Source organism: Barbus barbus (assembly GCF_936440315.1).
Source record: "Barbus barbus genome assembly, chromosome: 7".
Classification (NCBI taxonomy): domain Eukaryota; kingdom Metazoa; phylum Chordata; class Actinopteri; order Cypriniformes; family Cyprinidae; genus Barbus; species Barbus barbus.
Window position 1 is genome coordinate 36,108,179 of NC_136735.1, and position 25,541 is coordinate 36,133,719.

Sequence of the window (25,541 nt, forward strand, 5' to 3'; positions counted from 1 at the left end):
TTTTACCCCAAATACCATACTTTTACATATTCTTCCGTTATTTAAAAACTGTTGCTTTAATTATCGTAAAACTGAAAATCATAAAATGATTGTCAAAAAATATATGTATTAATTTGAGCAATTCCCATTTGCTATTTAAATCTACAACATTTTTAAAAACATCAAATATTAGATCAAGTAAGCACAGAATCAACTTTACGCTGCTGCACGTGAGCCGACAAATATACACGTGCATCTTGAAAAGCGAATGTTTTGGAAGTGCTATGCCACGTTTTTGTGCCATCTAGTGGTTTAGATGAAAATTATATCAAATGCACCTTTCACCCCGGGGTGCCTTTAGCCCCGTTGCACCCTATAGTTGTTTATGGATGCAACATCTCAACTTCACATATTAATATACACAAACATTCAAAGGTTGATTGATTGATTTGTGAAAAGTCTTTTCCTCTCACCAAGTCTGCATTTATTTAATAAAACATAAAATAAAATAACAGCAATACTGTAAATTAATTTTACAATTTAAAATAAAGTAGCTGTTCTCTTTTTGATTTAAAAAAAATAATAATTTACTACAAAGCTGAAAAAATATATATATATATTGTAAAAATGGATTTATGTCAGTATATTTATTTAGAATTTATTGATCTTTATAAATCCAAACACTATGCAACTAGTTTCTGCACAAAATAAAATTAGAAAGGTAACGGTGATGGTTTAAAATGATGAATAATTACATATTTAAAAGTATTTAATTTATTACATTTATAGCCATTTTCAGTTTGAATACATTTTAAAATATAATTTAATCCTTTGATGCAAAGCTGAATTTTCATTATATCACATTATGTCTTTAATGCCACGTCTGTACTATTTAATGCATCCTTGCTGAATACAATTATTAATTTCTTCGTACCGACCCCAAACTTGAACTTTTAAGAGTACAATGTTCAGAAATAATTTATAATTGTATTACAAGTTTAATTTAATTTTAATTTAATTTCAAGTCAAATTGATTATATTTATTTATTTGTTTGTTTGTTTATGTTTGGTTGGTTAACACAATATATGCTTTTTTTTGACAGACAGCAACCTTCTATTGTTCCAAAAGCGTGTTTTGCATTTTCCTATGACCTATTATCGTTAAAACAATTACCATGGAAGGTGTCATTGAAACACAACGATCTGCAATGCGACTCAAGGGAATCTATGTCTGAAGGTGACCGTCGTACCTTCCCTTTGTGTGACTGTTCCAGCACTGCTCTTCATTTGGGTCAGTCACTTCGTCCTCTGCACAGATGCTGTCTGGCAGCGAAGACCAGAATTTCTTCGACTCCTTCAGTTTCTCCTTAATGTCGATCACCTGGAATCATGCACAGAAAGGCAGTTTAGCATATGCAAGACCACTCAAATACACTAAGAGATTGAAGATTTAGGCAAATGTTGAACTGAGGGATGGATTGAGTCGGGATTATTATAAAGAAGGTGGAAGATGAGGCCAACAATTTGCATGGAAATCTCATTCAGTTCACTTTTTCAGTTTTAACACTGTTAGATAATTCATTGGGAACCAGGTGCAAGTCTAATCCTCCACTAAGCTGTTCTGGTATTTTTTGTACCAACCAGAAGGATGGATTTTCTGAAAATGACTGAACGGGATCGCTGGAAGCTCTTCTCAACCCACCATGGCATAGTGAGAGGTTTAGAAATTGGACTTATTTGCAGGCATTATGCCAAGATTTATCTGCAAAAATTGCCTATAAATGTCTAGTCCATTGTTAGACGCATCACTGGTTGTCTGTTTCACTCATAACATGCCTTATTAAATGGTTGCTGTTCTTCAACTCTGTAGGCATGCACAGTATTTCTACCATTTAATGGCTAGCAGTACTTGCTTCACTATTACTGTTACCTACAGTTGGGATAACGATTTCAACAACCAACAAAATATAATTATACAACAGTTAGTTGCAACTTTTGTATCACTTTGGAGTCTTTTCAGTGACTTTTTTCTGTGAGTTACATCATTTCAACAAGTAACCATATTTGATTGATTCATTCATTCAACTGATTTGCTCAAAAACACAATCAAAACTGTGACCTGTCTTTTTTAGTGTGTCATTGAATCATTCACTCAACCAATTTGTTTAAAATATTAGTTCATTGTGGAACAAAGCAGGTACGAGACTGAATGAAGCATTCACTAAACTGATTCGTTACAAAAACAAAGATTTGTACAGGAACAAAACAACTGGCTGCCTTTTTGAGTGACTCGCTGAATCATTCATTCAACTGATTCATTTAAAACACTGATTCATTCAGGAACAAAGCATGTGAGTGTCTAACTGGAGCATTCAATTAACCGATGAACTGAAGCATTCACGAACACAGGGATAAAATGACTGGGTTTCCTTATTAGCGAGTCATTGAATGGTTCATTCAATCAATTCATTCAAAACACTGATTTATTCTGGAAGAAAACAGGAAATTAAGCATTTTTGAGCATGGATTTACTTAGGGACAAATCAAAAAATGTTCATTCAATCGAATCATAAAATTCAGGAAGGAAACATGCTACCTCTTGTTCAGAGAAGCACAGCTCTGGAATCATTTTCCTTGGTGGCAAGAATCAAAACTAACTGGCAATATTGTGCAATATTATCAACTTATTGTTTACTGATCTGCTGCATAGTATAAACGCTCTTGCTTATGTTGAATTGCTTAAATAATACAGTTTGTTTCATAACTCACTCTGCAGTTTTTGCGCTTAAGATAGAAAGGATTCTTCAAATCATGTGGCTTAATGAAGAGACTATACCATTACATAAGTGATATTTGATTTTTTCCCAGATGGACTATAAAGCAAAATAATAAAAACAATACATTATAACTGACATGCATAGCATCACGGCACAAGTTTTTCACAGAAGAAAACCGCTAACCTGATCCATTCTGTGTTGCTAGAGAAGTCTATCAGAGTTGAATAGATTCATTTAAGGGTTTAGTAGATAATATACTTGTATATTCCCCTTTGTGTAAGGTGTACCTTATAGGTCAAAGTAAAATGGCCCCAGACAGTCTTCACTCAACCAAAGGTGTACTCTATTATTTATCTGCATTATACTCTAACTGCCTTTTGTCCAAGAGAAAATTAGCTCGTGGCGAGACATTACATCAAGTCATCGATAAAATCTCGCCTTCTGATACATCACCAGATCTGAGCCCAGAGCCTTATGTGTGCAGATTGATTTTATTAATGAAGCGCACCGCACTCCAGAAAGCAAACAGATTGATGCTTATCAGTGCAGGGTTCTGACTGGGGTTAAACCCAATTCTCCACTGATTTAGCACTCTATAAAAATACCAGAATGATGAGAATGTTTTTAAAACTTTATAGTTATCTTTTATGTTTGTTTCTTCATCAGAACAGATTTTGAGAAATGTAGCATTGTTCACCAGTGGATCCTCTGCAGTGAATGGGTGCCGTCAGAATGAGAGTACAAACAGCTGATAAAAACCTCACAATAATCCACAAATAATCCACATCACTCCAGTTAATATATTTTGAAGCCAAAAGCTGCATGTTTGTAAGAAACAAATCCATCATTAAGACGTTTTTAACTTCAAACTGTTGCTAAAATAGGAGTCCTATGTTGCTTTCTCCATTGAAAAAGTCATCTGGTCTGAATCAGGAGAGAAATCTGCACAGATTAAGCTTCGTTTACAAGCCAAAACGGCTCTAAACAAATGTGTGGGTGGATTTCGATGTGAGAGAAAACAGCAGATAGACTTTTTTAATGGATTATGGACTCATATTTAGTCGGAAGTGAAGTCAAAAATGTCTTAATAATGGGTTTGTTTATTATAAACGTGTAGCTTTTCACTTCACAAGACATTAATTAATTGACTGGAGTGGTGTGGACTTGTGGATTACTGTGATGTTTTTATCAGCTGTTTGGACTATCATTTTGACGGCACCCATTCACTGCAGAGGATCCTTTGATGAGCAAGTGATAAATGCACAGCAAATTTTCAATTTTGGGTTGAACTATATATATTTTTTTAACTCTCAAGTAAATTGATCTTGAATACTTTGATATTTTTACTGGAAATTATGATGAAAATACTGGCCAAGGAAATGGTTTTACTTCATTACAGGGAGAAATTTGCTGCTGTATGTGTGGATTATGTTGAATGAATCTTACGTTGAATCCTTGACGTGGGGTTGTTTTTTTGAGTTATTTTCTGATATTAGACATGTATGAGTACCAGAGCCCTGGAAGCATCATTACACAATTCGCCATAAATACCTCAAGCAAAGTGACATTAATTCTTGTTGGCACAGGAAACCTGTACACATCCTGCATGTGTCATCATGCGAGTATATTAGGTTTCTTACAAATAATAATGATATAATGGGATTAAAAGGTGCCGGATGTCACGTTCTGCAAAAATAAGATGCGCTAAATGACGCCGAGGTTATCTGCCCATGTCAACAGCAACAGCCAGAGGCACGACATTAAAGAATGTGTATTGACGGCATGTCAGAGTTGGAGACTGCTTTGCCCTTTTTGAAGTGCTAATCTGCGACCACGGGCTGCAGAGATCTGGAGCGCTTTCACACCGAGCTTTTAGTTAGCATTCATAAGCTGTTAGGCTGGATGCTGATATTAACACCTTAGCATGGATGCTTTACGAGGGTGTCAAGATAAACACACACCAGCTGAATGTACAGAAAAGATGGCTGAGATGATGTTCTTTTTGTTGGATTCAGTACATGTGGGATTTAGATGAACCTTATGTAACAAATAAACAGACGGCCAGTTTCTTCTTAAAAAACACTGGCTATGGAAACCACAGCAAGTCATAAAAAGGAATTAAATGACAGAATGGACACTTCTCACAATTTCTGATTTTACAGTAATAAACATATTTCAATCATGACAACTCGGAAGATTTTTAGCATAGTGATGGATAGGACAATGTTAATGTATTTGGTCTTGGCGGACTAGATCTGCTATATTGCTGCTGCTGTTGATTATAGCTGCAGTTGTAGATGATTGCTGCTGCTGCAAGCAAGTACAAGAACTTGCTACTGCCAATGCATATGGTGATACGGTGCCATGAGTATTTAAGTCATACTGCTGCTGCACAAATAGCATATAAAATAACCCCTAGCAGATCTATACAGGTGGAGCTGGGGAAGGTGGAGGGCTTCAGAGATACTCTGAAAGCGCGCTGCAGGAATCTCAAGTGAATACTACTACCTAGCCATATAAATGCAAGGCAGTAAGCTCATTGGCTGCATATGCAGCATGAACCAATCAGCTTGAACCAAGTCGTTTAACTCTCTGAATATCATCAGTTATATCTGAATTCAACAACCCGTCAGCCTGCACCACCTCGAGTTTCATAACTGAACTGTATTATTTTGTAGTAAAAGTAAGTAAATTTGATAAAAAACTATTTTAAAATGACAAAAAATTCTTATGAATATTTTTATAGTAATATTTAAATATATTTAAAATATTTAATATTTAAAATAAAACAACAGAAAAATAAATGACAAATCATTTTACAGTAATCATTAAAATATTTTATAATAAAAATAAAAACTTGTAACAAAATATATACATAAAGGTCATTTACAATATTTCATACAAACTGTAAATCAAATGTATGGGCCTCATTCATAAATGACAACTGACATGAAATTTCTGTGTAAACTGTTGGATTCTCATACAAACAAATTATGTGCAAATTACATCAAACATTTTAATGCTTAGCTAACTGCATAAACTGTCAAAAAGACCCATTCACACCAAGAAAATAACCATAACAATAACTATATTAGCACGTGCACCAATGCACAATATTGTTCTGTTTATTATTAGCACATGCTGCAGTTTTGTCATCTGTCGCTTTAAATGCTCTAGCTCTTTAAAGCAGGTGGATTCTGATTGGCTGTCAATGTTTTAATTAGTAATCAGCTGGAAAAAAAAATTTGATGATATTGTTCATCTGTGCCTTTATTATATGAACTCTGCCATTCTTTTACATTCAAATCTTCATTTAAAACTATATCATAATTATTGACAGGCCTTAAGACTGATCATTTAACATTTTATGTAGATTGTTCGTAAAATCTTTCTCACATAAATTGTTGCACTCTGGGCGAGCTGCATTGTTTTAGAGTTGTGCTAATCAATCGTAAAACCATAAATTGGGATTGCGTAAATCGCCGCAACTGAATACTTTTTGCATTGTTTGTAGTTTTGCAACTATGCTTGCGTAAATTCTTGCAATACTTTATTGCGTTCATCCAGTTTCAATGCATGCATTTTTTATTATAAATTTACACAGAAATGAGTTCTGCTCATGCTTACATTTGTGGATACATGCAACTATATATTTTTTATTTGCATGGGCTCAGAACAAAATCAAACAAAGCATTTTGATTTGCACAACAGATTAGAGAGAGAGAGAGAGAGAGAGAGAGAGAGAGAGAGATAACTATTATTCAGTAGCTATCTTTTCGCAAGACGTTGCATAAACACCACTGAGGCAAAGGTGAGAAAAATACATTTCATTCACGCAAACATTTCTTTCCAGCAAGGCCACTAGATGCTGCTGCACCTCTGAGTGAGAGCGATATAGAAAGTCTCCCCAGACAGTAGAGAGCGTGCCAAGAGCACGCATATAAATAAATAAACCAACTCATGTTTCAAAGGTGTATTAAAATACATGCTGTGTATTAAGAGAAGCCTTATGTTAGCAGTAAGTGAGTGGCTGTATATTGGGCAAGCGTTGCGCGCTGGGACAGGCTGCGGATCGTCTAACCGTTCGGCCACACAGATCATTAGCACACAGGCCTGCCAGAAGGGATGAGTTAAGGGCAGAACTGCTATTCGCTTGGGTCTCATTGCTCAACACTCGTCTGAGCTCGACAACAGCCAGACAGCAGAGTCTGATCTCTGGGCATCATTCACATGTGCCATGGCTCCACACGTGGGTTCCCAGCAAATCTTCAGCTCCTTGATGACGTGATGTTCTGGGCTAAAGCATTAGAGAGGTTTAAAGAAATTATTCAAAGCCTAAAATAAAAAAAGTCATCTTTTAGTCATCCACATGTCATTCCAAACCCTTATGCTTTTATTTCTTATTATGTGAAAAAAGTCATACAGGTTTGGAATGTCTTGAGCGTGAGTAAATGTATTTGCAGTCAAAAAGTGGGACTCATTTAGAAAACATTTCTGTAACAGTCTAGAAAACAACAACAGCCGAGACGTCATTGTGTTATCCGTGGAAAAGCATCCTTATATTCTGTGAATGTGTCGCTGTAATTACTGCGCCAGTTCAAAAACACTCCAAAATATGGCGGTATCTATTCAGAGCAGAGGAAAAAGCCATAAATTGATTTCCATGTAATGTAGTCTAATTAATTCAACTACAAGTCTGTTCTTTGCTAAATCAAAATTAGCTGGTTTGGTAGAGTAAGCTAAAACTTTTTTCAAAGTATCTAGTTTCTAATAATTATAGTACAACAAAATAATGAATTAAACCACAAGAGCATGGACATTACAGTGATTTTTTACCATGGTAAACAAAGCAGAACAACCAAAATCCATGGTAAAATAAAATAAATAAAAAAACCCTATTGTTCGGTCTCTAGTGGTTTATCGCATCTATAATGAAAATGTGATTAAATACAGACATGTTTAAACAAATTAATAGTTTTATTAACAATACAACAACAGTGGATTGCGAAAAATTAATAATTATGCTATCTGGTGCATTTAATTATATGATTCAGCATATTTTTTTGTAATTATAATTTTGATTCGAGATAATTATGTTTATCAATCCATAATTCTGTATGTTTACACAATCATGTTTTTAATTAACAAATGTTTTATTTTTATGCTTTTCAACAGTAAGAAATCTTCAGTTTATTTATTTATTTTTGGAGCTCTGGCTATATAACTTAAATTGGTGCACGTGTGCTATTTTATGTTTTTGAACATATGTCATAAGAATAGAGGGTCAGAACTGCCTGTTTTATATCAAATGGATATAAATGTGCCTGTAACAGCATACCGGTGGAGTTTAGCCTCTGGACTCCTTTTCACTTAAAATAGGAGGAAATGTTTGGTAGGTACAATCCATCATTGTGGTACTAAATGTGCTCGGCGCCATTTAGACCTGATAGTTCTCCGGCTCACCGGGGAATACAAGCAGGACCCATCATTGCTGGCCAGGTCTACATGCGACTTTCAACCTTCAAAATTCACCTGCAACTGCCCTCTATTAGAAAGTTTAGGAGATGACATGTCCCAATTTATAATGATTTTATTCCCAGCTGAGTTTTTTTTTTTTTTTCTATGCTATGAGGTCCATGCCTATGTAATGATACGTTAAAGATTGAATAACTAGAATAACAGAAAAAATAATTACGGAGAAGACTGCAAAGGGCATGCAATAATCATAGCAAACAAAAGAACCTTTTGAAATGATTGCTATGTTGAAGGATTGTTCAGATGATTTCAGTGCAACGAAATGGACAATATATTTTCTGATGTTATTGCCATTGTTACTGGAGAGTCAGTATAATTGTATGTTTTCTCTTTTTGCTGTGGCATGCTAATGCACATTATAAGGGCCCAAGCACTGCAGTGCGAGGACCTTATTGGAATTGCTCCGTTTCTTCTTCTTCTCCAAAATGAATCACCTTTTTGAGGGCCTAAACATGCTTGAAACTTTGCACACGTGTCAGAAGTGGCGAAAATTTACATCTGATATAGGTTTCAGAGGTGGCTGTGGTAAAATGGCTCGATAGTGCCACCTATAAAAGAAAAAAAAGCCCCTCGAGCTATGTTTCACGTATGTGTACGAAACTCCGTAGACACATGTAACACACCAATACCTACAAAAAAGTCTCCTGGTACAACATCCAAAACCCAACAGGAAGTCAGCTAGTTTTAATTACCTCTATGATTTTTGTGCAGTTTTTGCCATTTTCAGGCCTCGTACTTTAACGAACTCCTCCTACAGTTTTAATCGGATCATCTTCAACTTTGGTGAGTGTGATCATAAGGTCTTTGCGATAACAGTCCTGGCCTGAACACATCTAATGTTATAATCATAGCACCACCTGCTGGCAACAGGAAATGACTTGTTTTACACTAATTTAACATGCAATGTTGGGGTGCCAGTGGATAAGACACATGCTTTTGGTGTGAGAGACCCGGGTTCGAATCCACTGTGAGACACCAATGTGTCCCTGAGCAAGACACTTAACCCCTAGTTGCTCCAGAGGTGTGCGATCTCTGACATATATAGCAATTGTAAGTCGCTTTGGATAAAAAACGTCAGCTAAATGAATAAATGTAAATGTAAATGCAATGTCCGATCTGCCACAAACGTCACATGTTTGTTAAGAGTCCTGGCCTGAACACATCTCAAGGCCAATTTTCAGTTATAATCCCTGTTAAAAAAAACTGCATATCCTGGTTAGGTAGGTTTTGAAGCATGGATGCTGGTTTAAGCTGATCATGTGCTGGTCATAATCTGGTTTAAACTGGTCATGTTCTGGTCCTAAATTGGTCCTGAGCAGGAGCTAGTTGCTTAGGACCAGCATAGGACAAGCACATGACCAGCTATGGACCATCTTAAACCAGCTCATGACCAGCTAAAGACCAGCTTAAACCAGCATCCATGCTTCAAAACCTACCTAACCAGCATATGCCTTATTTTTATTTTTATTTAACAGGGGTCATAGCACTACCTGCTGGCAACAGGAAATTACTTATTTTACACTAAATTACACATGCAATGTCTAATCTGCTCTGAGTACTGGTCTGAAGACATCTACATTATAAAAGACATTATAGACACTCATTATAAAAACCCAGGCATATCAATAAACCACTTAAGGCTTTTATGGGTCCTTATATATTTTTATACTTAATGGCAAGACCTAAATGTAATTTAGATTTTGTCTCGGGTGAGTAACTGTTATGCTGCAAGGATTCTTTAAATGGATCAAAAGTGACCTTAAAGCCATTTATAATTTAACAAAAGATTAAAATTGCATCCCATCCTACATTTTTATCCATTTAATATCCATTTTCACTCGAAAATACATCACACGGCACGAGTAAAATGGGTTGCCAGCAGTACTTCATGAGTTCACCCTAACTAAGCATTTACAACAGAGTTAAAAGGCCCTGCCGACTTCTGTAACAGTGAAAACCAAGTTTACAGCCTCGTCTCTTGTGTCTCCTCTGCCTTCCCTGAAGCCCGAGATCTTGGAAGTGATGTCAAATGCCAGTTGAACCAGTCATGCAAGCCGCTCGCTCTTGGCTCCGCATACCAAATGCGCCCTCGCCGCTTCATGTGGGGCCGGCTTCGATGACCCCTCTTAGCGTCTGATCAAATGGCTGGCGAGTCACGTACCCTGAAGCATTCCTTGTGAAGATCGGGGGCCCACCGTTAGCAGGCCGAGCCGTGTGAAGATCTGAGCTTCGTAAAGGTCGGAGCTCCTCATTAGGGCTACTTGTTCTCACACTCCTTCCTCCCTAAGGGAACGAGTGGCGTCATGTTAATGTGCTCCTCTCATGCTGCTATAGATTAGATGTGTGGAGTGGATTTGGCTAATTGGATGGGGGATTACGCAGCATGATCTTTCACTGTTTTGTGTTATTCGCAGTCAGGACGTCCCCTGGCGTTCTGTACACAAACAGCATGCGAGTGGCATTTCGTCCGAGACTATATTCGACTGATAAAATCCTGAGCTATGATATCTGCATCAGAAATCAATTGGACTCCAAGTTTGTTTGCATGTGGGTTTTAACATGAACTATGTCCTGTGGTGTGACATGCTAAATGCCATCTAAAATCATTTTAAACTGGATTCTAGTACAGTTTTTGTCTATTAAATAATTTTTTTAACTCATTAAAGAGACTATATGGAATGTGCACTGTAAAAAAAAAATCATATATATTTTAAAACCTATATTCAGCAAACAATCCTGAAAAAGTGTCCTGGTTTCAGAGTAATGGCTGCTGAAAATTCAACTTTGCATTGCAGGAATAAATTACATTTTAAAATATTTTAAAACAGAAAACTGTTTTATAAATAATAATAATATTTCACAATATTACTATTTTTATAGTATTTTTTAAAATAAAAAAATCCAGCCTTGGTGAGCAGAAAAGACTTCTTTCAAAAGCATTTAAAAATCATACTAAACCCAAACCCTTAACTTAGTCAGGATCATCTCCGCATGACTTCTATATATTTATTTGAGTTTCCAGTGTGTTTAGAATGAAAATGCCACAGCAAAACTGTTTTCTTTTTGGCACTCTTCTTGATTTTATGATGAATATCCTGAACTGAGCACAGCAGCCACTGGACGTCCCGATTAAGAGCAGGACTTAGCAAGTTGCCATCACAATGTCAAAGCTCCTCTATAAACACGCGCATGTATCCAGATGAGACGGTCCTCACATTGCACTGTCTAGTCATCTGCTTTCTCATGAAAGCGCCAGTGAACCGAGTGACACTGCAAAGGCCGACCCTCCACATTAATTCAGTGCTTTTTACAGCTCGTCTTCTTGACGTTCCCTGCCAAGAGCTGAAAGCCAACTCCAACAGGATGAGCTGCGAGTGATGTAGCCTCTTTCTTTTTAGTGCCTGTCACTGTGGCGCTCGTATATCAGTGCAGAGCTTTAACGTTTAGTTGAACGTTTTAATTACAGACACTTTCGCTAGCAAAACAGTAGCAGTTAAGCATGTTAGAAGAGAAAACAACTGCTTTGTTGTGAACGTCACAGCGTTGACTAAATTATATGGTTTCACTTTACAGCTTTTGACAATGTTGATCAAAACACTTTAAGATGTATTTCACCCAAACATGAAAAGTGTCTATTTGTTAGATGAGTTTGTTTGTTCATTGGATCAGATTTGGAGAAATGTAGCATTGCATGCTCTGCAGTGAATGGGTGCCGTCAGAATGAGAGTCCAAACAGCTGATAAAAACATCACAAGCAATCCACACCACTTCAGTCCATCAGTTAATGTCTTATGAAGTGAAAGGCTAAGTGTTTGTAAGAAATAAATCCATCATTAAGACATGTTTAACTTCAAACCCTTGCTTCTGGCCAAAATATGAGTCCATAATCTATAATAACGCTTCCTCCAGTGTTAAAAAAGTGCACCTCCTGTTGTCCTCTCACATAAAATCCACCAACATATTTAGGTAACACTTTACAATAAGGTGTCATTTGTTAACATTAGTTAATGTATTAACTAATATGAACAAACAATGAACAATACATTTATTACGCTATTTATTCATCTTTGTTAATGTTAGTTATTAAAAATAGAGTTGTTCATTGTTAGTTCACAGTGCATTAACTAATGTTAACTAATTTTAATAATGCATTAGTAAATGCTGAAATTAACATTAAGATTAATAAATGCTGTAGAAGTATTGTTCATTCTTAGTTCATGTTAACTAATGTGAACTAATGAACCTTATTGTAAAGTGTTACCCATATTTGTTTAGATCTGTTTTGCACTGTTGTGGCTTGTAAACAGTGCTTGATCTGTGCATATTTCTATCCGGATTCAGACCAGAAGACTTTTTCACTGGAGGAGGCGTTATTATTGATTATGGACTTATTTTGGAGTTAAAATGCCTGAATGATAGATTTGTTTATTGTTTCTTAGCTTTTGGCTTCTCAAGACAGTAATTAATTGACTGGAGGGGTGTGGATTATTGTGATGTTTTTATCAGCTGTTTGGACTTTCATTCTGACGGCACCCATTCACTGCAGAGCATCCATTTGTGAACAAGTGATGGAATGCTATACATTTCTCCAAGTCTGATGAAGAAACACTAATCCTAATCTTGCATGGCCTGAGGGCGGGTAAAGTTTTAGCAGATTTTCATGTTTGGAGAACTACTACTTTAATTGATCAACTACAGAAGTGGACTGGCACTTGAGGCAGATTTAAATGGGTTTAGATCCTGTCTGTCTAGTAGAAAAGTATGTCTTTTGATCAGCTAATACAAAAATAATTGATGTGCACAGATACATATTTTTCAAATATGTGGCATAAAGGTCAAAGAAATCCATCTTCATGTTTATGCAGACCCCCCGTGATGGATTTGTTACAAGCAGTGCTTTAAAGGGCATAAACTTAGAGACACAACTTCAGACATTCCCACACCATATGAAGCAGCACAACTGTTTTCAACATTGCTAATCATAGTGAATGTTTCATGAGCAGCAAATCAGGATAGTAAAATGATTTCTGACGGATCTTGTGACACGGAAGACTGATGCTGAAAATCTGCTTTGCATCACTTTTTTTTATATTTACAGCAAGTAATTTCAACCATACTGGCAAAGTTGTTAGGTATTGTGAGCATATTAACATGAACACCACAAAAATCTGTTTAAATAAACACAAGAACAATAAAGGACACAATTATGATAAAAAAAAAAAAAGTCCAGACAAATGTTCAAATCTCTTGCCCTGAATACCAAGACCCTCATTATTAAAAACACTGTGTATAATTTGATCCAAATGTGAATTTTGAGCTCCCTGTTGGGCTTTTCTTCTTTAAATAAACTTGTTCGTTGTTCCCCTCTGGAGCATGGATATGATAGATTGATTTATGTTTTGTTAATATTTAAACAGTCAAGTGTTATACTTTCCTGTCTTGTATTCCAACCAAACTCAAGCTACATTACAAACTATTCTAAACACAGACAAAGAACAACTGGGTCCTTTCATTGACATTTCAACATTGATATTACACACACATTTTGCCTATTGATTTCATATTACTTCATACACTACCGTTCAAACGTTTGGGGTCACTAAGGTTTTTAAAAGAAGTCCCTTATGCTGAGCTATGCTGCACTTATTTTATTATAATTTAAAATAATTTATTCCTATGTGAATGTAAACTGTTATTTGTTTCTGTGATGAAAAGAATTTTCAGCATCATAACTCCAGTCCTCAGTGTCACATGATGCTTCAGAAATCATTCTAATATAATAATAATACTAATTCTGGTTATTATCAATGTTGAAAACAGTTGTGCTGGTTCATATTTTTGTGGAAATTGTGATACATTTTATTTTTCAGGATTATTTGGTGAATAGAACGGCATTTATTTGAAATAGAAATATTTTGTAACATTATAAATGTCTGTACTGTCACTTTTGATCAATTGAATGCATCCGTGTTGAATAAAAATATAAATTCCTTAAAAAAAACAACAACAACAGTGCATGCCAGAATTATAGTTTACACAAAAATGTTAAATTTGCTTCATCTTCACTAGTTGCAGCATCATGTCACTGCTTATTTGCAAAAAGTTCAAATCTGCTTAACTTTTTCATATAATAAACAGTCTGTCACTAATATTGCCTCAAATTACAAACCCTTATGGAAAATAATTGACTTTTGGTTTCTTTTATCCGCTGCAAAGCGAATGAGGCCCATTATCTTTGTATGAAATCTTCATATACATTTATCTCTCTAAAGTCTTAGCTACTGTATGTATACTATTAATTTAATAATTCATCTGTATTGCTATCTTCTCTACATGTTTTGTTTTCTACATCATATTCATCGTTTCTTTTGCTGTGGCACTTGTGGGAAACCGTCTGTTGTGTTATTTGCACATAAAGGTTTCTGTGGCTAGGAATATAGACGGAGTTTGGCTGAGAATATCTCCAGCATCTGTGGAAAGGTTAAGCGTGATGAGGTTTCATTGTCTGCTGGGTTGTTTGTGTCAAGAAAAGAGGCTTTGGGTAAAAGGTTGTCTGTCTGAAAGTTTCTCAACTATGAACACGACGATAAGCCTGCGAGGAACGTTCCAGATAAAGTAATTCCCCATGCAGCTGGACTCCGAAATCCGGTTTATCTATGCAACATGGCTATGAATGTAATGCGGTTATGGGTTAGTTAGAGTCTACAGACATATCCATTTCCGTGATAAATGCATGACGTACCCCGTGTATTAGATCAGAGCGATGATCCATCAACCAGCATGTCAGCAATTCCTAGGAAATGGTAATCTACGTTAAATATGAAAGCGCTGAACATAACTGCTGCGTATCAACATAAAGATGCTTTTAGGATCTTCCCAAAGGTTCTGCGCACACATGAAACAAGCCAGCGCTGCATGGTGGTGAGCTATTTATTATTCATGCAGAAAAAAAAAAAATCCTAGACTGCTAGAACAGAGGGGTCAGACCCAGAAGAAGCCTACACATAGCCTCCCATGATGCCGCTGAACTGAACGCCTCATCTTCTCAGCTTCAGCAATGCCGTCACATGCTCACGTGAAGCAGTTCCCCTCATCTGTCAGAAGAACACATTTGCAAGATGCTCAAAGGAAACCGAGAACACCTACTTTCTGGTTGCATGCATTTCTGATACTAAAAGACAAATGTTGGACATGCATTGGTCCCTTTCATTAAAACAAGGTGTTTTTGCTTAAAGTGCCAGATGGTCAACAGAAAAGTTTATGTGAGCTGTGGGACTTTCATTTAATATACAGTATGATTAGTTGTTTTTCCTAACTTCATTAGCAGTATGCATCGTATGATTAGTTGTTTTCCTTACTTCATTGGTAATATTTATCGTTCTCAACTCGCAAGTATTGCCAAGGGTTTTTTCCATGCCAAGTTATAATATTTCCTTTTTGCACCTCAAGCATCAGAATGACAGCCAAACTGAACTGTCAGTTTAATATGGCATCGCTATTTAGTAATTTAATCATCTGCCACAACATTGCACGTATTAATTATGACTTGATTCGTTAATTAGTATGATTTAATTCTGTATTCACACATACTGTATACTTATAGGTGTAAATACATAATTACATATGCTCATTATTACTATATTCTTGAAAAAATATTTTCACATGAGTATTTATTAAGTATAATATAAAAAAAATAAAATACTATATTTATAAAAATACATTTATAATATTTAATAAATTATATACATTTTACCCATATATATATATATATATATATATATATATATATATATATATATATATATACACCCACACACACGCATTTATTTTTATATTTAATTTGCTTATACAATACAATAAATAATACAATGCAATGCAATGCAATGCAATATAATATAATATCAGAAGTTCTCACTATGATTTTAGCTTTGTAGATATTACAGTTTTGTGATCTGCTTGCCTATAGGTGCAAGATAGGTTGTTTCAAAAAAATTAAGCAACACATTTTTAAGCCATCTTTCAAGATGCCTATTTTTGGCCAAATTTTAAGCCAGCATCCCATCACATTTTAGAGAATGCAATCCCACATTGCAATGACACAGTTCACCCCAAAAAAGGTCAGTGAGGTCCAGTATTGTTTTTAACCCCATTTTCTTTCATTTTATCCACTATAACTACTTCTATGATATCTACAGGCAGCTCACTATGGTTTCCAACAGAGCTTGGTCAAATGCAAAACCAATACCACTTGTAAGATGATATTTCATGATGGATTCAACTCCGTTAAACCATTCCACATCATCAATGTCATTATTCTGCATTAATGAAAAATTAGATAATCATTACAAATGTAAACCAATTCATAAGAGGGCGGTCTTATAAGACGAGCGCAGATGGGAGAGTGAACACAGTATCTGTCTGCTCTGTCCTTTGTCTGAGGGACTTTGTGGCACAGATGGCACATTCTCACAGTTTCATTGTTTTTTTTTCACCCTCTTTTTCTGACATTTAGAATAGCGATGCTTATCACCCAGAACATCTTGAATTGCTGCAGCTCCGCCAAATATTTAATAGCATCTCTGTACTTGTTTGTTTTCGTCTTCCCAAGTGCAATTGAAGTTGTCATGAAGATAGATTTGTACTGCTCTGGTAAATCTGCATTTGTGGAGCATATAATTAGTCGGGTCATTCTGCAAAATGGGTGTCGTTTGTGTGCCTCGTACATGTGCATAATAGTGTTTATTTTACGTATGTAATAAAGTGGATAGATGGAGAAAGGCTCGGCGATGCCTTGTTAGCACTTTTTTACATGCATTTTTACCCTACCTTACCAAGCCATTTGCAGATAGCGTCGAGCATTATCCATTTTGTTTGGCACTCTAAAAGCTTGCATTACTTAAAGCAATCATAGCCTTCCAATCAATACTGTGCAAATAGCCATTTAAGGCCTATCAGGACATCCTGTTTCATGAAAGCCTTTATGGGGTTAAACTGGACGAGCTCTCTGTTGACTTTAGCCAGACTTCTGCTCTAAAATGGCTAAAATGTATTTTTTGTTCATGTGACATTCTCAGGCTTTCATTCACACACAGTCTGTCAAAACAAACCACATGTGTGTCTGTAACAGCTACACCCATGAGCACTGACAGCAGCTCTGTATGGAGTTTTAGGTTAACCAAACTATGTTAAATCACTTAGAAATGATATGGGTGCATGTATATAAATATATAGAAATGTATATATTTTGATATTATAGAACGTGGATGAGAAGCAAATTTACAAGTGGTGAATTACAGTGAAAACTGTAAAACCTTCTGATAATAATTAATGTTTAATGCTTAAAATATTTATAATATAATATAATATATAATATAATACAATATAATATAATAATATAGAATATAATTATTATTACTACTGATAATGAAACCTTCTGAAAATAATTAGTCATTTTTAATACTGTATATAGTTTTAATTCTGTATATTTTTTCTAATTTTTCTCTGTAAATTTCCACTTTTATCCCACATTTTTCTCTGTAAATTTCCACAAATTTACTTCTCAGTCCATCTTCTGTTAAACGCGCGGTAAACATCATCCAGTAACACATTCTTATAATTATGAGCACATTACGAATTCCTGTGTACTTGTTGGAAATAAACACTTTCACTCCTGAACAGCAGAGGTTATTGCATATGGTGCTCTGATGCTGGAAAACAGTCATAAATTTGCTTCAGCCAGCAGGACTTTCCATGTCAAGTGTGTGAGTGTGTTGTGGGTTTTATGGGCTGTTTTTGCTAATCCAGTGTGTCCTAATGCTCCACCGGAGGCCCGTTAGCCCACCTGAAGCTGCCATCTAATCACTACTCCTCTCTGTTTGCTTTTATTGCCAATTGAGCTGCTCCGACGGCGGCTCGACTGCGATTGTGAAATTTTAATGCAAGTGCATTTTTACTGCTCTTTTCCTGGACTTAATGAAAAAATATTTCTGATCATATTGAACATTTACGATCGTTGTTTTCTTGTTTTATGGATTACTGAATGGTTGATGAATTATCATGGAACAATTTCCTCAGACAAAATATTGATGGTCATAAATACTGAATGATTAACATATTCATATGCCATGATGGTACTGTTCACATAGCCGAAAAAGTCCAAAAAAATATGGTAACATGATAAGTTTAATTAATCATACCATCTCTAATATTATGGTAATTTGTATTTATTATTTTGAAAATTATGAGTATTACTTGTCCAAAAAAAAAAAAGCTTGTCTAAATGCATGATAATTATTTTTTAAAAGTTAATTAAAAAAATATTTTTGTCAGTTTTCTAAATGATTTCTTAATTGATTATAGACTAATTGTGACTGTAAGTGATTGCCATGTACATCTCCCATAGTAATTTTTTTTAATAACTATACAAAAGCAGTTATAAGTACCATGGTACGGAAAGATTACCATATTCATGTCCAAAAAAAAAAAAATCTATGGCAATACTATGGTAATTTTTATTAATTATTTTGAAATTGATGACATACTGATTGTGATACTAAATGATTGCCAATCAAATATCCAATCATGTCCAAAAAACATGGTAAATCCTTGATAAATTATGACAAAAACTATGATAAATACCATAGTAAAGTAAAGTAAAGTAAAGTTGTGACGTATTGTCAAGTATGGTGACCCATACTCGAAATTGGTGCTCTGCGTTTAACCCATCCAAGTGCACACACACAGCAGTGAGTAGTGAACAAATGCACACACACACACACACACACACACACACCGTGAACACACACCCGGAGCAGTGGGCAGCCATGCTGCGGCGCCCGGGGAGCAGTTGGGGGTTCGGTGCCTTGCTCAAGGGCACCTCAGTCGTGGTATTGAGGGTGGAGAGAGCGCTGGACATTCACTCCCCCCACCTACAATCCCTGCCGGCCGGGGACTCGAACCCGCAACCTTTCGATTACGAGTCCGACTCTCTAACCATTAGGCCACGACTTCCCCCAGTACTGGATAATTGTCATATTATATACCATAGAATTAATATGTTCAAAAACCATAACATTTTTTATTTTTATTATTTTTAAATTGATTATAGACCCTAAATGACTGTAAATTATCGCCATGTTCTTATACCATAGTATTACCGTAGTTCATGTCCAATACATGGCAATTCTATAGTATTTTAAACTATATAAAAGTGATAAGTACTATGATACTTAAAGATTACCATATTCATGTACCACAGTGTTACTATTTCAACATGGTAATACTATGGGAATTATAATTAATTATTTTGAAATTAATGAAAGAATGATTGTGATACTAAATGATTGCCAATCCAAAACTATGATAAATACCATGGTACTGAACAATTACCTTATTATACACAATAGTATTGATATGTTCAAAAACATGGTACAATATTTAAAAAAATATGGTATTTTGAAACTGATAATAGATTGATTGTGATTCTAAATGATTGCCATTCTCTTATTACTCTCGTTATTTCTACTGCATTTTTATACAGAAACAATGATCAATACCATAGTACCAAATGACTTCCCTATTAATTTACCACGGTATATTCATCCAAAAACATAGTAGCATGTCCAGAAATGTGAATGGCAATGCTATGGTCCCTTAGAATTGCACTTGTCACACAACAGTTAGGTTGATATAATCAGACTCAAATTGTTTCAGCATTGCTCTCTAATTGAGCAGAGAGCTTTGCCTTATAGACCTCCCATCATGCCTTTTAAGACGACCCGGAGAGCGAGAGGAAGGCACGTACGAGTCGACAAACGATTGAACAGCAAGAGAAAGTCTACAGGAGATTAAGAAGACAAGGCTATCTGAGGTTCCTCTTTGCTTCAGTGGAGAGGGATCAACAAAGAGAGGAATTTTACTGGCCCCTTCTGCCGGGACATGAATGGATTTTCCACTGGCGTGACGTGTGGGGAATTGCAAGCTGCGGATACATGAAGAGGAGGCGATTGAGATGCACTGCCAGTCGCTGGCACTCGCTTCATGTGACATCAGGGGTCGTGCGGTTCAATTACGTTAAATTAATTTACCAGGCGCTTCTGAATAACAATACGGCCTGCATTAACGAAGGGTACGTGTGAATGGATGGGGTGACAAACGCTTGGTCCTGAAATCAACAGAAAATGTATGAGCACAGGGATCGTGTTAAAAGGGATAGTTCAGCCAAAAATTACAAGTCTGTCCTCATTTACTCAAACCAGTTTGACTTGTGCAGAATTGAGAAACTGCAAATGTTGAGAAATGAACTGACCACCCCTTTCAATATAATAAAACGGCTCCAAAATGACAAAAATCACCACGTCGATAGTCCATATGACTTGTGCATTGTATGCAATTTCTTCTGAAATCATATGATAGATTTGTCTGATGAACAGACTGAAAATTAAGATGGAACCACTTAAATATGACATTATAGTATTGTAAATAATATAACGTTATTGTAAATGATCAAAAACCTGTGCACTGTATTCAACATTCTCTAGAGTCATACAACATTTGTGGAATGAACAGACTGAAATTTGAATCAAGATATATTAGCATCCACTTCAATATAAAAATTACTGTAATTATTGTAATGATCTAATGTAACATTTATGTCTCCAAAAAACATACAAAGCATCATATAGTCATTATGACTTGTGCACTGTCATCTGAAGTCATATTTGAGTAATGGTATAATTTTTACCATTCAAATGGCATTCAAAATGATTGTCAGTGATGTTAATAAAAAGCACCATAATAGTAAATCCATTATAATCCATATAACTTGGGAACTGTATTCAGTGTCTTATTTGATTTGTGTGATGAACAGACCAAACTGTACAGTTACATCCATTCAAATGAGACACACATTGTTGCTAATGATGTAATTTGTGTCTCCAAAATACATAAGCACAATATCAATAGTCCATATGACTTGAGCACTGTATTCAATGTCTGCTGAAGTCTGTGTGGTAATGAATAGACTGAAATTTAGGCTGCAGAAAATGTACCATTTTTGCCTCCAAAATTACAAAAAAGCATAATTTCAGTAACTCATATGACTACAAATGACATGATAATGACTCAGTATGTATCCAAAATACATAAAACCACCATATCAACAGTCCATATGACATGTACACTGTATTCAATGCCCTTTATTACAACAGATTCTTGAGATGAATAGACTGGGATTTCAGCCAGTTGCATTAATTCAAATATAGCAAAAACTATTGAGAATGATGTTAAATTTTAATTTTTTTTGTCTCAAAAAAGCACCATAAAATGTGGTCCATATAACTCAGCAGCTGCATTTGAAACTGTATGTAAAGGAGGTGTAGCTGAACGTAAAATATTTAAGAAATGCAGTCAATTGGATAATCACATTCATCCAGTTAATTGAAGAGATATTCAGCTTTTATTTATTGCAATTTAAATCTCACTAACAATCCTGGAATATCCGCTGAAGCCAGTTTCAATTAGATTAATTAAAATTGGAAATGCGTCTTTAAAAGTTGTATCGTTAATGCTATGAAACTTTACACTAAGGTTGTGCATTTGAATGTGTGTGAAAAGCAGACGGCAAAAACAACATCTGCATTTTTCACACAAAGCTTTAGCATCCGAAAAATCAAAGTAATGTGAATGAAACATTTTACGAAACAAATATTTTTGGGTGAAATTGGTCCTTTCAAGACTTCATGCATGACACTCATCTTTACACCGAGGAAACGCACAAGCTCTGATTGTTTATTCAAATACGGCAGAAGGCGCAATAAAATATCCATAATTATATGACTGAGCTGGAAGGATGTTGGTCTAGAAAATCCCGTTTCGTGGGTCCTCCCTTGAAAATGTCTTCTCCGTGGTGGTTAGGAAATGCCCACATTTATGCCTGTTGTGGTTATTCTACACATAAAAACATCTGCTGAATCTGCAAAACAGCATGACGCAGCAGCAGGCGGAAGAAAAAACAGCCGCTGACTGCGCTGGTGTTTTATTCACCCTACTCAGCTGCACGGTAATTGTGGCTTTTGGGGAATAAAATATACAGTGGCTATCTGAATGCACACCGCCATTAAACTGTAACTTAAACCATCTGATGGAATGTCTTTGTGTTTTAAAGCTATTCAAACCCTTCACTGGCAGAGGCGGTTGGACGCCGTATCAGCCAGCGCTTAGCTAACAGACTTTGGGTTTGCTTTTTTACAAGTGCTTCTTTCTTCCCAGCCACATCCTTTGTATTTTACACGGATTTAGCCCAGGATGCCACAGCCTGGTGATCGTAAAATGTCAACAGAGACCATTTAAGAGAGAGGCGAATGCCAACAGAGCCATAAAATGACAGACTGAGAAACGAAGGTTACGCAGCCACAAAAGGAAATCGTAGGATGTCACTTGTCAAAACGTTGATGGCTAATTACAATCTGAAATGTTTAGATGAAAACTTTTTAAATTGAAAAAACAAAAAAAAAAACAAGTAGCTGTTTTGTTAGCAACAGCAATACAAAGTAAAAGTCAGCAATATACTAAACTATAAGAAATTAATTATTTTATTATATATGGACACATTAAACTGATCAAAAACGACAGGAAAAGACATTTACAATGTTTACATTTCAAATAAATGCTGTTCTTTTGAACGTTGTATTCATTGAATATAAAGCAGCACAACTTTTTTTCAACATGGATAATACTAATAAATGTTTCTTGAGCAGCAAATCAGCATATTAGAATGATTTCTGAAGAATCATGTGACACTGAAGATGCAGCTTTGATCACAGGAATAAATTACATTTTACAATATATTGACAGAAAACAGCTGTTTTAACTAAATATATTTTACAACATTGCTGATTTTACTGTATTTTTTAACAAATAAATGCAGTTTGGCGAGCAGAAGAGACATTCTTTCAAAAGCAATAATAATGTTACTGACCTCAAACTTTTGAATGGTCGCGTAAATACACAAAACATTTATAAAATATATATATAGATTTAAAAAAAATCAATGCTTTATGCAATTGGAAGTATGCAATTGGAAGTTTCTTTGGTAAAAGCAACTTCTCTGATGAGACTTAGTTTGATAAACTCTAGTTAATATAATCATACTTAAGCTAAAATCATGCTGAGCCTCTTTTAAACTGTATAAAAAAAGAAAGAAAAAAAAACCTTTTGTAGCCTGAAAGAAAATCATCTGCTTAAATATTAACATCTTCATATTGTAATATCATTAGTGCTGTGCTAAAAACCATCCTGAGTGTTGGAAAGTCAGGTAGGGTTTTTATATTTATGACATTATGGATGTATTCAGGGCACAGAATCTTAGCTCTCTGGCTGACCGAGGTTACAAAACGTCTTCATTTATTTCGCAGGATAATTACGCTTAGCATTAACAGACAAAAATGTGCCACTGGCAGCCTATGAGAGAACAGGGATCCAGTTGTTTGGGTCAGAGCGCTCCTTGCCAAGTCCAACATAAAATCCTTCTGCCATATAATTAAAAAGTGGCTGCAGGAATGCATATTCCCATTTTACACTTACAAGTCCCCCAGCAGGCATATATATATATATATATATATACACACACACAGTGGTATGAAAAAGTGTTGGCCCCCTTCCTGATTTTTTATTTTTTTGCATGTTTGTCACACTAATGTTTCAGATCATTAAACAAATTTAAATATTAATCAAAGATAACACAAGTAAACACAACATGCAGTTTTTGAATGAAGTTTTTTATTATGAAGGGAAAACAAAATCCAAACCAAATGGCCCTGTGTGAAAAAGTGCTTGCCCCCTAAACCTAATAACTGGTTGGGCCACTCTTAGCAGCAACAACTGCAATCAAGCGTTTGCGATAACTTGCAATGAGTCTGTTACAGCGCTGTGGAGGAATTTAGGCCCACTTATCTTGGCAGAATTGTTGTAATTCAGCCACATTGGAGGGTTTTCGAGCATGAACTGCCTTTTTAAGGTCATGCCACAGCATCTCAATAGGATTCAGGTCAGGACTTTGACTAGGCCACTCCAAAGTCTTCATTTTGTTTTTCTTCAGCCATTCAGAGGTGGATTTGCTGGTGTGTTTTGGATCATTGTCCTGCTGCAGAACCCAAGTTCGCTTCAGCTTGAGGTCACGAACAGACGGCCGGACATTGTCCTTCAGGATTTTTTGGTAGACAGCTGAATTCATGGTTCCATTTATCACAGCAAGTCTTCCAGGTCCTGAAGCAGCAAAACAGCCCCAGACCATCACACTACCACCACCATATTTTACTGCTGGTATGATGTTCTTTTTCTTAAATGCTGTATTACTTTTACGCCAGATGTAATGGGACACACACCTTCCAAAAAGTTCAACTTTTGTCTCGTCAGTCCACAGAGTATTTTCCCAAAAGTCTTGGGGATCATGGAGATGGAGATGTTTTCTGACAAAACTGAGATGAGCCTTTATGTTCTTTTTGCTCAGCAGCAGTTTTCGTCTTGGAACTCTGCCATGCAGGCCATTTTTGCCCAGTCTCTTTCTTATGATGGAGTCATGAACACTGACCTTAACTGAGGCAAGTGAGGCCTGCAGTTCTTTAGATGTTGTTGTGGGGTCTTTTGTGACCTCTTGGATGAGTCGTCGCTGCGCTCTTGGGGTAATTTTGGTCGGCCGGCCACTCCTGGGAAGGTTCACCACTGTTCCATGTTTTCGCCATTTGTGGATAATGGCTCTCACTGTGGTTCGCTGGAGTCCCATAGCTTTAGAAATGGCTTTATAACCTTTTCCAGACTGATAGATCTCAATTACTTTCTTTCTCATTTGTTCCTGAATTTCTTTGGATCTCAACATGATGTGTAGCTTTTGAGGATCTTTTGGTCTACTTCACTTTGTCAGGCAGGTCCTATTTAAGTGATTTCTTGATTGCGAACAGGTGTGGCTGTAATCAGTCCTGGGTGTGGATAGAGAAACTGAACTCAGGTGTGATAAACCACAGTTGTTTTAACAGTTATGTTTTAAAGTGTGACAAACATGCAATAAAATAAAAAATCAGGAAGGGGACCAACACTTTTTCACACCACTGTATATATACTCCTGATTCACATGAAGCTGACAGTGTAGCAAAAGAATGATCTGCAGATGTGGCTCTTATTAATCTACAGTTTCCCAAACCTCTTCATTTATTTCCATTTCTCCTCTGGCTGCTGTTAAAAGCCTCCTACATACAC

The 25,541-nt window shown here is 35.9% G+C and overlaps 1 protein-coding gene across 2 annotated transcripts in view; it reads right to left on the reverse strand.

Annotated features, from left to right (window-relative positions):
- LOC306872584 (glypican-6-like) overlaps positions 1-25,541 on the reverse strand; it is a 192,411-nt gene that overhangs the window by 5,284 nt on the left and 161,586 nt on the right. For both annotated transcript variants that reach the window (XM_079421200.1, XM_079421199.1), the window contains one exon: positions 1,230-1,360. In XM_079421200.1, coding sequence (XP_079277326.1) covers positions 1,230-1,360 — 131 coding nt within the window. The remainder of the gene's footprint in view (positions 1-1,229; positions 1,361-25,541) is intronic.